We start from the raw sequence: 13,705 nt of genomic DNA, 5'->3' as shown, positions 1-13,705 counted from the left end.
AGCCTGATAAAAAGGCTATGTCAGCTTGATGATGATCTCCTGACGCCCATAAGGCTGTCCTATCCTTCTGCGCACATACAGGTTGAAAGTTGTCCAGCGTGATACCGTTCGACGGACCTGACACATCTGGGGTAGGAATGCCACAAGCCATAATGTTGTCAAAAATGCTATCGGATAGAAGAGGGAAATTTCGTGAGGATTGTAACTACGGAAGGGGGAGGAACCAAACTATAGACATGAAATAACAGATGGTTGGTACCTGTGCCAGTCCAGCTGAGCAGCACTGCCACATAGGATGAACCTGCCCAACAGGCCGATACAGACTAATATCGTCCAGCTTCAGCCACCTCGATCCGATTGCCTTGATATTGAGCTGAAAGCTTTGTAATGAAGCCCGCAACTTCCCCTCTGGTGGCTGGGCTGTGATTGCTCGGGCGCTTGACCAGGGTTGCGACAGGGTGCCAACTCAGCGATGTATGCAGCCTCGCCGCTGCGGTGGGACGTCGGTCGAGCATTAGGCGACTCACGCGGGGCTGACTAGGACTTCAGCCACAGGGCGCATTTTCGGGGGCGGAGGAGAGGCTCCTTGAAACTAAGTCAAGACGTCTTTTCATGACTTGAGGTGAGGGTCAGTCGGCGGTGGCTGTGCCATGTCAAGACCTCACCAGCTCGCACTTGGATTCATGCCGCATAAAAAAGTACAAAACACATCCCCCAAACCGACCTTGTTCGGTTTTTCTCCCGTGATAATTTTCTTCTTGCTGTACAAAAGGTCCAAATTTCGATTGATTGTCAACTTGGAAGAAATCTCTCTGGTGACGGCGACATCGGTGGGTGGAGAGTGCCCGGATGGGCGCAGAGTCGGTTGTGTGATCAGCTAACCTCCTCTGCTGGTTTAGGGCTGGGTCAACAGTTTTTGTCGTGCAACCATGTCGTATCTTGATGGCTTGTAAAATCATCAAAATACTTTCAGCCAGACGCATCCTATCCGCGTAGCCCCAGGTGCAAGACCTCGCGACAAGCCGCAGGGGTCGCTCAGTGAGTGGTATCGACCTGGTACTGACAATTTGTGAGCATGAGCCTTAACATTCCGAAGGTACTCTGTATGTCCCGGGACACAGTTAACTCAATTACTCTAGTATATACAAAAAGGCTCTTGACGCCTGTCGAGCGTCCAACTCTAGGCTAGCAAAGTATCTGCCGCCTGATGATGCCTTGCTCTTGTCTGGTAAGGTAGATGGATATGAGATCAAACATTTTGATGCGACCGCCGTCGAACAATTTATTGAAGAGAGATATTGCGAGTCGACCAATAGATTAGAGCAGTCGAAGAGGCAATGGCTTTCTGACGCTACCTACACCTTTGCTTCTCTTGCACAGCAGCTGGCGGAGATTTTTGACCCGCTGGTACCTCAGAGTCCAGAGTACACGATACCATATGGATGCTTGATGATCATATTCAAGGTCCATCCGCTACCATCCCAGATGATGGTATTTTCGGCTAACAGAAGCAGATTTTGGTTGCAAAACAGGAGAAGAAAGAAAAGGTCATCGCCGTCTTCGAAAGTCTTCGGCAAAAGCTACCGTTCCTGGGTTTATATGATGTGCTGTTTCCGACTGATCAAATGAGAGCTCAGCTCGCTAAGACGTATCTCGACGTCCTGGATCTGATTGTTTGCGTTACGGAATACTGTGCCATTGGTAGGATAGGTGAGTTGCTAGTGGCCTACAAAATTTACTGCAAGCTAACAAAGCCTTTCAGCCAAGCTTGTGGATGTAACGTCATTGAAACCAAAGTATGACTTCGAAGAGGGTCTCCAGAGGGTGGAGCATTCATACCGGACGTTAAAAGACCTCGCCGAGTCTGCAAGTCTAGCTGTGTTGAAGGACACACACGAGATTTTGAAAGATCAGTCCAGGATGATCGATTCCATTGCTGACCAGTCACGTTCTATGGTCGCAAATATCTCAGCATTGACTCAAGCGGTTGACACACTACAACTCGGTTACTCCAGTAAGCTCTGAGTCGGTTCCAATCCCATAGGATAGCTGATTTCGCTTCGCAGAGATACACCATGCACAGACAAGAAATTGGAGCGATAGTCTAATCAACGCCATTCTTCCTGACACGGAAACCGAATGGGAGGAATTGATCATGTGGCAGTCTCGTGAATTTCGACTCTCACCGAAGGAACACTGGGAGGTAAACGGTATGTTAGATTACCTTCAAGAATGGTATCAACTTGAACCGGCCTCTATCCTGGCAATCTTTGGGCCTGCCGAAGATCGCGATACTTGGGTTACCGAGTTTTCGATGGATATGATTCAAGCTTTTCAAGTTCAGGATGTGTTAGTGGCGTCTGCAATGTGCGACCGACCAGCAGATCAAATATTCACTCCGACGATGGTGATTAGGAAACTCATATGTCAGCTGCTGGAACAAATGCCGGAGCTCACCATCGAAGCCCCCGACATATTCAACCTCCGCGTCTTCCGGAAGACCATAAATTTCCACCAGGCGTGCCGTCTCTTCAGCTCAGTTGTCGCTAGGCTGACCACACCATTTGCAATCATTGTTGACCGAATAGACTGCTGCGAAGCAGACATTGACGACAGTGATCAGTCCCAAGACTTGGTTGGATTTCTATCAGAGGTCTTAGCAGAACACGAGAAGCGAGTCAAAATCATTATCACAAGCGCAGAGGAGCCTCCTGAAGACGGAGACCTACCTTCCGAACTCGCCGTAAGCATCTGCGCGATTAAGACGAGAAAGCGACCTTTGCGCAAGGAAGGGTACTACGGAAGGACACGAATCACAGGACGTGAACCTACATTCTATTTTGAGTTTCTGCGGAATACGGACGACGATTGGGAAGAACTAAGAGCTGTTGGAGCCGAGCAGTTGTACAAGTTAAGATGGGTTTTGCAAAGGGCGCGGGTGCAATGGGACATATACTGGGATAAGGAATTGAAACCGAGGACGGCGAGGGAGAAAAAGATTTATCGGTATTTTCATCTGGAGGCCGAGCCTACTTGGGGAAGAACCGTAGCGAACGGCCCTGATGGTGTAACCTGGACGTACTACCGGTTCGGCCGCCACGTCATGGCGTTTTCAAGTTCCGCATGGTAGGTTAGCGGCCAGGGCAGTGGGACAGAGCTTGTTAGGGAGGTATCAGGTTACGCCCTGGCAGCACAGAGTCCTGTGTTTTGAATCAATCAATATCAATCAAGCCGTCTTAACCTATCTTGAATATCCTGTCCTGAGGTACCTACCCTGAGACCTTTCGAGTGTCCAGTTGCTTGCCTCGTTGCGAAGGACATGCGTACTATTAGTATCCCTAACCTACCTCCGTGTCAGGTTCGTATACGATTGTACAGCCTCACCCATTCAACGGTGCAGCTAAGTGCCAGGAATGCTAGTCACTGCCGATCTCTTGGTGGTACGAATCCTAACCTCTCGAGCATGGGTCACAAGTCACCGGAGGATGCTAGGAAAGGCTCGGAGATAGGGCATAGTCAATAGGTATAAACCAACAGAGTGTCACGACCATTAAATAGAGGCACAGATTTCAATACCTTTGTTGTTCCACATCCTCACTTTGTGCACTCGCAGCGTTCTATAATCTCTCTCGATACACTTACTATGATAGACTCCCTATCCCGCGTGGTATCGTTGTTACAGATCCCTACAGCAAGAGAAACCCCCGTGTTACGGATGGAATGATGCCCCGAGTAGCTGGTACCAACCAGTATAGCAGAGTGATACAATGGGCGAATAGTAACTGAAATGCAGCCTCTTTGCTAGAAAATCTCAGAATCGCGTAATGCAGATTGAAGTACAATCTTTTTGAAGGTGGCAAACACGAGTCTCATGTTCGTCTCGTCGGTGGTCATTGTAAGATGCGGAGACAGATTGAGACTGGCGCGGTTGAGTTAATTGAAGCCCCAGAAAATGTGCTTTGCGGCCCTATTCACGTCGTTACCACCGGTGTAGTCGGAAAGTAAGCCTCGAGATGAGACTGGCCCAGTTTTCTCTGGTTCTGAACAGGTCTTCTGGTCGTGGGACGTAGTCTGGAGACGCAATTCTTTTTTTGCTTCAGTGAACAAACTTCGAACTATTAGTGTTAAGCAAAATAATTGGGTCGGTTCACTGACTATGGGGCCGAGTCCATCATATAGAATTCATCCGAGCGTTCGAGAATTCTTGGAATACAAGGGTCGTGCCATATAGAGCTGATTGCTTCGCCAACCTTCGTTTCGAGAGGCTTGTCTGGATCTGGGTCGACAGAGTAATTCAACAAGAATTCGCAGTGCGCTCGATTGCCCTCCTGCTCCGGGTGTATTTGGAATTGCCCCGTCTCCCTAATGGAAAGTTGTGCAGAGCTGACGAGATTTCGGTAAACTATAGGTCGCCAAAGTGCTAGCTCTTGCACCGTATAGCCATTTTGATGGAGACTCTTCCACCGCGTTACAATTTCGCTCTTCCCACTCTCTCTGGTACCAAGTAGAAGCGACTTGCATTCACGTCTCAGCCGTCTTGAGTCTAGTTCAAGCCCACGGTCGATCGCTTGTGACCGTATTTTAGCTTGTGTATCGCCTTGTTGTCGCATTAGGGATTCCTGTCACGAGCCCACCGTTGTCCCCAAGTACTCTACGCCCTCCACCCGAATCGGGTGGACGGTATAGAAAGAAAAGGATAAGGCAAAGGATGATTGAAGCACAAGGCTATCGGTTAACGCTGCCTTACCCTTTTCACGTGACAGAAAGAGGGGAAGCTATAAGAGTCTCCTCTCACCCGAACCGGCTGAGAGAGAACTCTTCCTTTTTCTTAAGCGTTGAGTCGTTGTTAATAGGACTACGTGAATAGAACAAGGCATTCAGCTACTCCAATTTCTTTGTACCTACTGCGTTGCGTAGGTCCCTGATAATTCCTTTACGAAGCCTCGAAACGCCCGCTCGTAAATCTTGGAAACAAAGAGCTCTCTATCGAGGGAGAAAATGGCCGAGAGCTTAGATAAATTGTCCGTCCATTGGCTAATGAGAGAAGCTGAGTCGTGATGCACAAGTAAGGACGCTGAATCAATTTCCATTCGCCGAAGGACATTCCGAGTACTGGACTTTTCAACTAATCCTTTCTGCTCGGATATTGTTTTGCTGGAGTAATGAGCATTTTGGACAGCTGATCAGCACGATATTCAAGACCTACCAGTTGCATGCTGTGAGTAGTAAAGTCGGAGTGCTCGTTTGTTGTTCAATCAACTTCTGAATATTCTCTACATTTTTACCTCCCAAGACAAGCATTGAATTTACTAGAAATGTCTAGTGTTGCGTCCGCCGTCTAGTGCAGCTCTGAGAACAGTCCGTCGATTTTGCCGATTAACCATCTGCAGCAACTCATTGAAACATCCAGGTCCATGACCAACTGATAGAGCGCATCACCAAGATCACTATCCACTCATTCTTTGATTTTCACAAGTGCTGCGTGGAGAGCCGTAAGCTGGGTGGTAAGGCTGAGAAAGGTGAATCTGCCTCTTTCCAGTCATTTCGAAATTCACGAATAGAACTGTGGTCTTGCCGACGATGTCGATGATGTTTGGCGATCGAACCAACGGTACCTATTATCGATATAGGGTCTGCCATTGCTGGGCGACGCTTTGGGACATCGTGAAAGCATGCCCGGGAAGGATTGTGCGGCTGCTTGTAAGGCTGTCACTATGGTTTTGATGCGCGTGAGAAGGAACAGAGTTATTCAGGGTTGGGCGGTCGTCTAAAGCGGGATCAAGAAGGCTATCTCATCGACTTGCACCGCCCCGCTGCCTTCTCAGCTACGCGAGAGTGCTGCCGACCACAGCAGTTCTCCTTGGCAGAAAAAGACATGTTAGCCAGCAGCATATGAATGGGGCTTTGCAGAGTCCACTCGAGCTTCATTGAAACAGATGTCTGCAAGGTTCTCGTACACCAGCCATTTTAGACCAAATTTATTACAATAGAATACCTCAACATTCGGCATAATCTTTCGTAAAAATTTGGTACTATATAAAAAAAAAAGAGTCAGCGTAATCTAGCATCCAAAACAGCACAAGTCAAGAAATGGAAAGTTCTGTGCTCGCCCTTCTGAGCCTGCCAGATTGGGCGCGAGAATGAGAATGCTCCGTACCCAGAGTGAAAGTTCTTGATCAAGGACCAGCGAGGCTGAATCCCCTGAAAAATTAAGGAGGCGGCTGAGGCGGCTTAGCCTTGTACATAATCAGCCCTGCCATTTCCCTACATTCTTCTTTTGGCTCATTTCCCAGAGTCGTCTGAACTCACAAACTCGTTAAGAGTTGTGCGACTGCTGGATGGGCGCCATGCCTTTTGTCAGCCTTTGCACCTAGCACGAGCACGCTGCGTGCCTGAGTACAAACCCGTTCAGGCTATGATGTTAAACGCCGAAACATCGCCCGAGTCGTCCGGATCGCAATTCCAACTTCCGGCCGAGTAAAAGCGATATGGGCGAGCCCTAATGATCCTCGGTATGTGTCTACCTGGATCTGTGCGTAGGACTGTCCATTTACCGTCTCACCCAGTCAACTGCAGGAGCAAAAGTCACCGAGAAGTCGGCGCCTGTTTCCTCCGACTGCGTCGTATCCCTAGTAGGCAGCGGCGCTATGCCTCATTCAGGGGCTTAATGACGTCTCGATTGCCTATTTGCATCTCTTCTATACGACGGGCAGGGACGGGTTTTCGCCCATAGCCCAGTCTGGAAATGCCGGTCGGATATAGAGATATAAGGTCCGAACGCAAGCCAAAAAAGCAAGAAAGGGATAGAGAGACGGTAGAGGTCTCCATATGCGAGATCTCGCCGCTCAACGTCGGATTGGAAAACGGTACATATAGAGACACTGGCGGCGATTGCGATGTCCAAGTTTGACCTGCCATTCACCACAGACAGTGAATATCAGGTACCATATAACGGCAACAGCAACATTATCATCAGACTTGTCTATTTTTCTTACATATCGGTGATCCGAACAACTTTGATATTTTATTGAAGGCCGCCTTTTCTGTTTTGAAAATAACCTTCGCAACGCCTCCTATCATGACACAGCAGCAGTACGCGAAGGACCAGCTGCAGGGCTACAAGAACTATGTGGAAAATATTGCAATTGTCGGTGTAAGTGGACAGCCAGAGAGGCAAATGATACTATCAATTCCGTCTTTCATCGCATAAAATCCAAGAGCATTGACTGACAGACGGCAACAACAGGCAGGAGGCCAGGTCGGCGAATACATGGCCCGGGCACTCTTGAAAACGGGCAAACACAAGCTTACGGCCATCACGCGGACGGACTCGAAGAGCCCGGTGCCCGAGGGCATGATTGTCAAGAAAGTCAACTACGAGGACCAAGCATCGCTGGTGGATGCGCTCAGGGGCCAGGATGCACTGATTATCACCATGGCGGTGACAGCGCCTAAGGACGCGGAGACGAAACTGATCGACGCCGCGGCCGCGGCGGGTGTGCCGTGGATCCTGCCCAACGAATACAGCAGCGATCCGCGCAACAAGGGGCTCCAGCACGACATCATCATCGGCGACCAGAAGGACGTGACACGCAAGCACATCGAGAGCCTCGGCGTCAGCGCCTGGATCAGCTTCACCTGCAGCTTCTGGTACGAGTACTCGCTGGCGGCGGGGCCAGGAACGTATGGGTTCGACATCCCCAACAAGACCGTGACGCTGTACGACGACGGGAACACAAAGATCAACACGACCACCTGGCTACAGTGCGGCCGCGCGGCCGCGGCACTGCTCGGCCTGAAGATCCTGCCTGACGACGAGGCCGACAAGACGCCTACGCTGTCCATGTTCCGGAACAACGTCATGTACATCTCATCGTTCCGGGCCAGCCAGCGCGACATGCTCGCGTCGGTGCTGCGTGTCACTGGGAACAGCGAGAATGACTGGACTGTCGCACACGAGGACGTGAAGGCGCGGTACGAGAGCGGCGTGGCGCAGATGCGTGCCGGTGACAGGATGGGCTTCGTCAAATTGCTGTACGCGCGCGTCTTTTACCCCAACGGCGACGGCGACTACGGGTCCAAGTACGGCCTACACAACGACATCTTGGGCCTGCCCCAGGAGGACTTTGACGAGGCCACAAAGAGAGCCGTCGATTTGGCCAACAGGGGTGGACCGTTTGCACAGCGCCGTCAGTGACATACCTAACTACGGTATGTAACCTGTTTCGAGGACACTCGGTGTGTGGGATGGAAACGAAGGAGAGGCAATCGGTTCAGAGGGGGGGGGGGCGGAATAATTTCACAGTATTCAACGTGCACAGTATGTAGCAAGTGGCAGCGAGCTTGTGGCATTTAGTTATACAAAGGAATACGGCGTGAGACACGCGTGACAATCTCGAAACTCCATTGACCGAGGTACTGTGCCCAATGTTAATGCTTTCTTCAACATCCCACATCTCCTTACCAAAGAAAAGGGCCGTGCTCTCTCAAAGCTTTGAACCAGGCACGCCTGTGTGGTAATAATTCCTGACGTTAGCCTTCAGCGTCCGCATCTCTGTGTCGAGTTCGAACTGGATTGGCAGGGGGCCCTGCCCCTTTCACCATTCAACGTTGAAGGCCTCGCCCTACAAGTCCCTGGGTCGTCTCGACTAGACCCTCGGGCCTGCTCTGCTCAAACCTGCCGGGAAGGACCTTGGCGAACTTCATCGGCTGTCCATTCTCGTCTTTGCGGGCCGCGACGAGTTGGCGCATCTCCTCGCCTTCCTCTTCGTTTAAGCCACCTCCGAGAATGACGCCTTCGGGGGCCAGGTAGATTACCTCGAGCATCAGTTCGAAGTTGTCCAGCGAGTATGTCTTTTTGGGTTCGATCTTGGTGAAGATGGCGCAGTAGGTAAAGTGAGGGGCGAGCTTTTGTTGGAGCTTGAGAGCCATGTCATAGTGTGGCCCAAGGCACAGAAGGTGGTGTGGTTTGTTTTTGAGCAATGAGCACGACCGCGCCATGGTGTGAGTTTGGTGCGTGAAATTCTTGGGCGAAGGTTGCGCTGTGGACTTGAAACCATCGTTAGAGAGAAGGGATCTCTTTAAGCTTTAAAAAAGCGACTGTTGACCCAGTTCTCCGAACCGTTGCTCTGTGCAAGGTTGCGAAGGAATGGCCAGATGGGATTGGCCGATTGTCAACCTCATAATATCCTCCGGGCGAGATATCGATCGCCGACACATCATGAACCCTTTTGCGTCTGGCCTTGCCGTGGATTAAAGCCAAACAATCGGTCTCCGAACTATCTTGGACACACCGAACTGACATATAGTTCAGGGGCATATCGTGTGCGTCGGAGACGTCGCTGACATCATTGCCTGACAAGGACTTGCGGTTGTCAGACCTTCTGTATAGGACAAGCAAAGAGACCGATGGCATGGGACAACCTTGGCTGCCCGATGAATATCGTCCTGGCGGCACGAGAAGCTCTAATCTATGCTTCAATCTAGCCGATACACCATGTCTGACAATCACTCACCGTCAGGCACATAGCCAACTAGGCCGTGGTTGCGGCGTTCCAAGGCATTTCATGGTTGTAGTGAACGCTATAGACTGCAAAGATTCTTGACGGCCGGATATACCTGCAATGGCACAGAACGTGTGCTCTGAGCCGGTCATATGTGCAAAGACTGAAAAGTTAGCGCAAACCAGACTTGTGGAATCAATGCCATAAACAACTCCATAACGAATGAGACCAAAGCCGCTCAGAGGATAGACTGCACTGTCTAACAAAGGGTGCTTCCTCGGTAGCAACTGGGAGGAATTCGTCGCCAGGTTGAACACGGCCTCATCTACAATGAAGGCGAACTTGTGCAAGAAGTGGACCTTTGTCTCTCAGTTGTATGGGCTTCTCGAGCCCCTGGAGAGGAACAAGAGACGCGTGATTGAGGATAGACCGGAAAAGTTTGAGACTGTCTAGAGCAAGCACTAGTACTCAGCACAACTCCACTCCGGAGTGTCGCCTCGTCTGCTACGTTCTGCAGCTATCGGATGCAACTTGTCCGTCAACGACGCAGGGTCGGCTTCTTTCTTCAGCGCTCAGTCTCTGTGGTCCCATTTCCTCGATCAACTGGTATTCAATTCTTGCAACAACTCCCGTACCTCACCGAGGTCGCCCTGCCCCTTTCTCTCATTGTAGATTGCAGCTATTAAACTGCTGTCAATGTTCGGGAACTCTCTCTGGAGCTGCGCTTGGATCCTGTCGTCCTCTGTTTGCCGAGCATTCGCTTCGTACTGCTGCATGTGCTCGACTTGTTCTGCTCGGTCGCTCTGCTGCGCCAACAGCTGTTCGGTGTCGGAGCGGTTGATTCCTTGCGCCGGCGTGGGCGACTGTTGCTGTGATGGATGATATTGCTGTGACTGGTTCTGTGAAGGACGGGACTGATAGTAGGATTGTGCTGCGCCTTGGTTCTGTTGGTTGGAGGTGGGAGAAGTGTAAGGGTTTCCCTGGCTTTCGGCGCTTGCCCAGGGGTTATTCGACGACATCCTGCCGTGCGACAAAGGTGGCGCTTGGGCGAGAATCCGTTGGACACGTCCGACTCGGCCGTCGGTCAATTTGACCTTGATCCCTCGAGGATGATTGTGGCGGGTAAGAAGTTGGGAGATGGCGCCTTGAACTTGTCGTCCGGTCCTTTGGTCCGCTTTGAGGACGATCGAAACAAATTGGCCCGGTTGGAGCTGGGACAGCTGAGTGACCGGCATAAACTGGAGTAAAGTATGAATGAGAAGGATACTGGCGTAGAGAAGTCGCAGGCTACACCATTCAAAAGACAAGGAGACGCGTAGTTCGTGCAGGGTGACAGTGGCCGCTTTCAGTATGATGACGTATTATGCCATACCACCTGCCAGGCTGCGTCGAAAAGTAAGAGCGCCGTCTGACAACAAGCCGCCCTCCTTTCGTAGCATATTGAGCATACCAGTGGTCCATTTTGTCAGACAAGAATCTACTTCGCCTGTCCCGCCTCCCGATGGCTTGCCCATGGTCAAGCTCAACTACAGTCTCTACTCCATCAACCCGAAGCCAACCTTCCAGCAACGAATTTGGATCTCATAACACAGTTGCCAGCTCCGCATGCTTTCGGGTAGAGAATCGGGAACAGAATTAGCGTGCCAGACAAGCAGAGAGTTGGAGAGTTGAGGACGTTGCCAGCCGTCGAAAGCGGCACAGGTCTGGGCTTCTTGGCCAAGGCTGATATCAACTTTTTCCATGCACCAATTCTTTCTCCCCTGTCAATCCCTATCCTCCGCATCATAGCATGGATTCCCGACTCAGCTACCAGGATGAATGACGCCGTCCGTGGCAACGAGCTTAGCCATGACAGCGCCAGTCCCCGAGGCTCAGCCTGTTCCGGAGGTTGATATTCTCTTCCTCGGCAGCCCTGGCGTGGGCAAAGCCACCTTCCTATCGTAAGTCATCCCCTTTTCATTCTTCCATCCAGTCCGGTCCAATGTTAAGGCTCAAAGCGGGCGCGCAGACAGCTGGAACACATCCGCGACGGCAAGCTCGATCTATCTGCGCCGAGGAAACGAGTCTTCGCCCCAGTTGGGCCAGTGACCTTCGACGTCACCTTGTTTCGGCGTCCGTACAACTTCCGAATCCACGCATCGACGTCGCCGCTCTTCATCGACCCGTTCCCGCCTGAACCGGCCTTTACCATTATCGCCTTCTCGATTTCTTCCCGTGAGTCTCTGCACAATGCACAGCATTACTGGCGCAAGCAGCTGTCCTTGCACTACCATGACCTTGAGCACAGCATGCCGGTCATGCTGCTGGGTCTCAAGCGAGACGAGCGCACCGAGGAGAAGCGTGAGGATGGGTCTTATGAATGCGTCATGCCACAGGAAGGTCTGCGCGCCGCCCAGGAGATGCACTGTGATCGGTATGCAGAGTGCAGTGCGTTGACGGGCGAGCTGATGTGGGAAGTCCTGGAGGACATCACCCGGACTGCAGCGAGAACGACGACGGAAAGTGGTGGCTTGAGTCAGGCCAACAATTGCTCTATAATGTGAGGTGGACAAGATACCGAGGTGAACTTCCCATTAGGGAACGAACTGGCAGTCGGAAGGCCATTTCGATTAGATCAAAAATGCATCACAGTCTGTCCTCGGACATATTGTGAAGCTCACATTTCTTTGCTGTTCCCAGCTCATAACGCTATGCAAAAATCCATACAGGCACAAGGAAGAAACGGGGGAAAATATCCCACCCTTAAGAATAAATCCCCAGATAACAGCTGGACGTTCTTTTACCGTCTCTAGACGAGTGTTTCATCTCAATTTCTCTCCGTCTCTCCGAGCCTCCTCATCTTCATCACCGGAGAGACGCTCAGAACAAGGCATCCAAACAGCAACAACAGGCCAACCCCGCCAATAACCCTGCACAAATGCCCGGGCCGCCGCTCCCTCGATCCCTCTCATACACCACCGGCGGTGGTTGCTGGCCGTTCCACCCCTGTGGTGGTCCGTAGCCAGGTCCTCCGCCATAGTAGCCCTGCGGCGGCGGCGGGCCTCCATAGTAACCCTGGTTCGCGCCGCGGCTGGCATCGTACTGTTGCTGGTAGTTGGGGTCGTAGGCCATCTGGGGCGGAGGGGACTGGAAGCCTGCTTGGTTGGTTTGAGCGGGGGGAGGATATTGGGGAGGATCGAATTTGTCGCCCATGACGGATTTGGCGGGGGTGATTTGATTTGCTCGGGGGGTTGATTCGATCGGTTGAGGAAAGAGGTTCGGGGAAAGCTTCTTGTTGCCTAGATAATGTAGATGTGGGTTCTGGTGTTTTGAGAAGCAGGACGTTCCCTTGAGCTTGATTGCAGGTTTCAAAGCCGAATACGTTGGAGTTCGGTAGCTTTTCGCTTCCTGCTGCTCTTCGGAGGGACTAGGGATGAAGGACGAGGGACGCACAAAGGCAAGACTTCACTCTGGCGTGACAACGACCGTGTTGCGCAGTGCTGCGGAGAGTGATGAATTGAGAAAGGAATCACTGATATACCTCAGGTGTAAAGGCGAGGTCTGTACGCACAGACCAGACGACCAATGGACGAATTGCAAGGGCAGACGATATCCGCAAAGTAGAGGTACTTCATATAGGAGAGTTCACACTGCGCATCCCTCGTGGACAAAGACACGGGAAGCAACCGTTGCGACGCGTAATAGTAAGTCTTGGTTGACTTGGCTCAGCCACTGCCACTTTGTCACTGTTGCTCCTTTCTCTTTTTCTTCCTCTTCCTCTTTTGCTTGTGGGTGTACTTGATGGGAATGTCTCTGAGGGAGACAAAGCAGAATGAAGAGCTGACAGTACCAAGTGCGATGTGAATGTAACTCGCATGAAATGTATACCAAAGGGATCAAGATTGTGAAGAGGCTGGCGCAGTCTCAGTGGTTTGAAAGTATGGAGTTCCTATGGAGTACTTGCTCTGACGAGACCCGCTAGACCCGATTAAGCCGCCGCTTGCGAGAGAGTTTGAGGCGCAGTTCGCAGTTCGCAGTTCGCCGGTGGAATCGACAACCTGTGGCGTCAATCTTGTTCCTCAAGATACGTCAACTCCGACTCCTTCAGACACGTCATGTGTGGCTGACCAACGTTTGAAGACTGTCACAATTGTTTCTAGCTCAGCCTGAGAAATACTTGAGGGAAACAAGGGAAGAGGTGGAGGCGCACGTGCGACGCAGCA

The 13,705-nt window shown here is 51.3% G+C and overlaps 6 protein-coding genes across 6 annotated transcripts; 3 read left to right on the top strand and 3 right to left on the bottom strand.

Annotated features, from left to right (window-relative positions):
• Positions 1-929: 929 nt before the first annotated feature.
• On the top strand, positions 930-3,130 carry Z519_01268 (uncharacterized protein; the record flags this gene model as incomplete). The annotated part of the gene is made up of 5 exons (XM_016759025.1): positions 930-949; positions 1,140-1,464; positions 1,515-1,710; positions 1,763-2,014; positions 2,067-3,130. The coding sequence occupies 5 exons, from the start codon at positions 930-932 to the stop codon at positions 3,128-3,130; spliced, it is 1,857 nt and encodes a 618-aa protein (XP_016624353.1).
• A 3,948-nt stretch (positions 3,131-7,078) lies between these two features.
• Z519_01267 (uncharacterized protein) lies at positions 7,079-8,197 on the top strand (the record flags this gene model as incomplete). The annotated part of the gene is made up of 2 exons (XM_016759024.1): positions 7,079-7,153; positions 7,247-8,197. The coding sequence occupies 2 exons, from the start codon at positions 7,079-7,081 to the stop codon at positions 8,195-8,197; spliced, it is 1,026 nt and encodes a 341-aa protein (XP_016624352.1).
• A 407-nt stretch (positions 8,198-8,604) lies between these two features.
• Positions 8,605-9,000, bottom strand: Z519_01266 (uncharacterized protein; the record flags this gene model as incomplete). Its single annotated transcript, XM_016759023.1, has 1 exon — positions 8,605-9,000. One exon carries the CDS (start codon positions 8,998-9,000, stop codon positions 8,605-8,607), a length of 396 nt encoding a protein of 131 aa, XP_016624351.1.
• A 1,102-nt stretch (positions 9,001-10,102) lies between these two features.
• On the bottom strand, positions 10,103-10,738 carry Z519_01265 (uncharacterized protein; the record flags this gene model as incomplete). The annotated part of the gene is made up of 1 exon (XM_016759022.1): positions 10,103-10,738. One exon carries the CDS (start codon positions 10,736-10,738, stop codon positions 10,103-10,105), a length of 636 nt encoding a protein of 211 aa, XP_016624350.1.
• A 613-nt stretch (positions 10,739-11,351) lies between these two features.
• Z519_01264 (uncharacterized protein) lies at positions 11,352-12,046 on the top strand (the record flags this gene model as incomplete). The annotated part of the gene is made up of 2 exons (XM_016759021.1): positions 11,352-11,443; positions 11,512-12,046. The coding sequence occupies 2 exons, from the start codon at positions 11,352-11,354 to the stop codon at positions 12,044-12,046; spliced, it is 627 nt and encodes a 208-aa protein (XP_016624349.1).
• A 316-nt stretch (positions 12,047-12,362) lies between these two features.
• On the bottom strand, positions 12,363-12,695 carry Z519_01263 (uncharacterized protein; the record flags this gene model as incomplete). The annotated part of the gene is made up of 1 exon (XM_016759020.1): positions 12,363-12,695. One exon carries the CDS (start codon positions 12,693-12,695, stop codon positions 12,363-12,365), a length of 333 nt encoding a protein of 110 aa, XP_016624348.1.
• Between the last annotated feature and the right edge of the window lie 1,010 nt (positions 12,696-13,705).

Source organism: Cladophialophora bantiana, assembly GCF_000835475.1.
Source record: "Cladophialophora bantiana CBS 173.52 unplaced genomic scaffold supercont1.2, whole genome shotgun sequence".
Classification (NCBI taxonomy): Eukaryota; Fungi; Ascomycota; class Eurotiomycetes; order Chaetothyriales; family Herpotrichiellaceae; genus Cladophialophora; species Cladophialophora bantiana.
The sequence above is the reverse complement of the archived record's forward strand: the minus strand, read 5'-3'. Positions and strand labels throughout refer to the sequence as shown.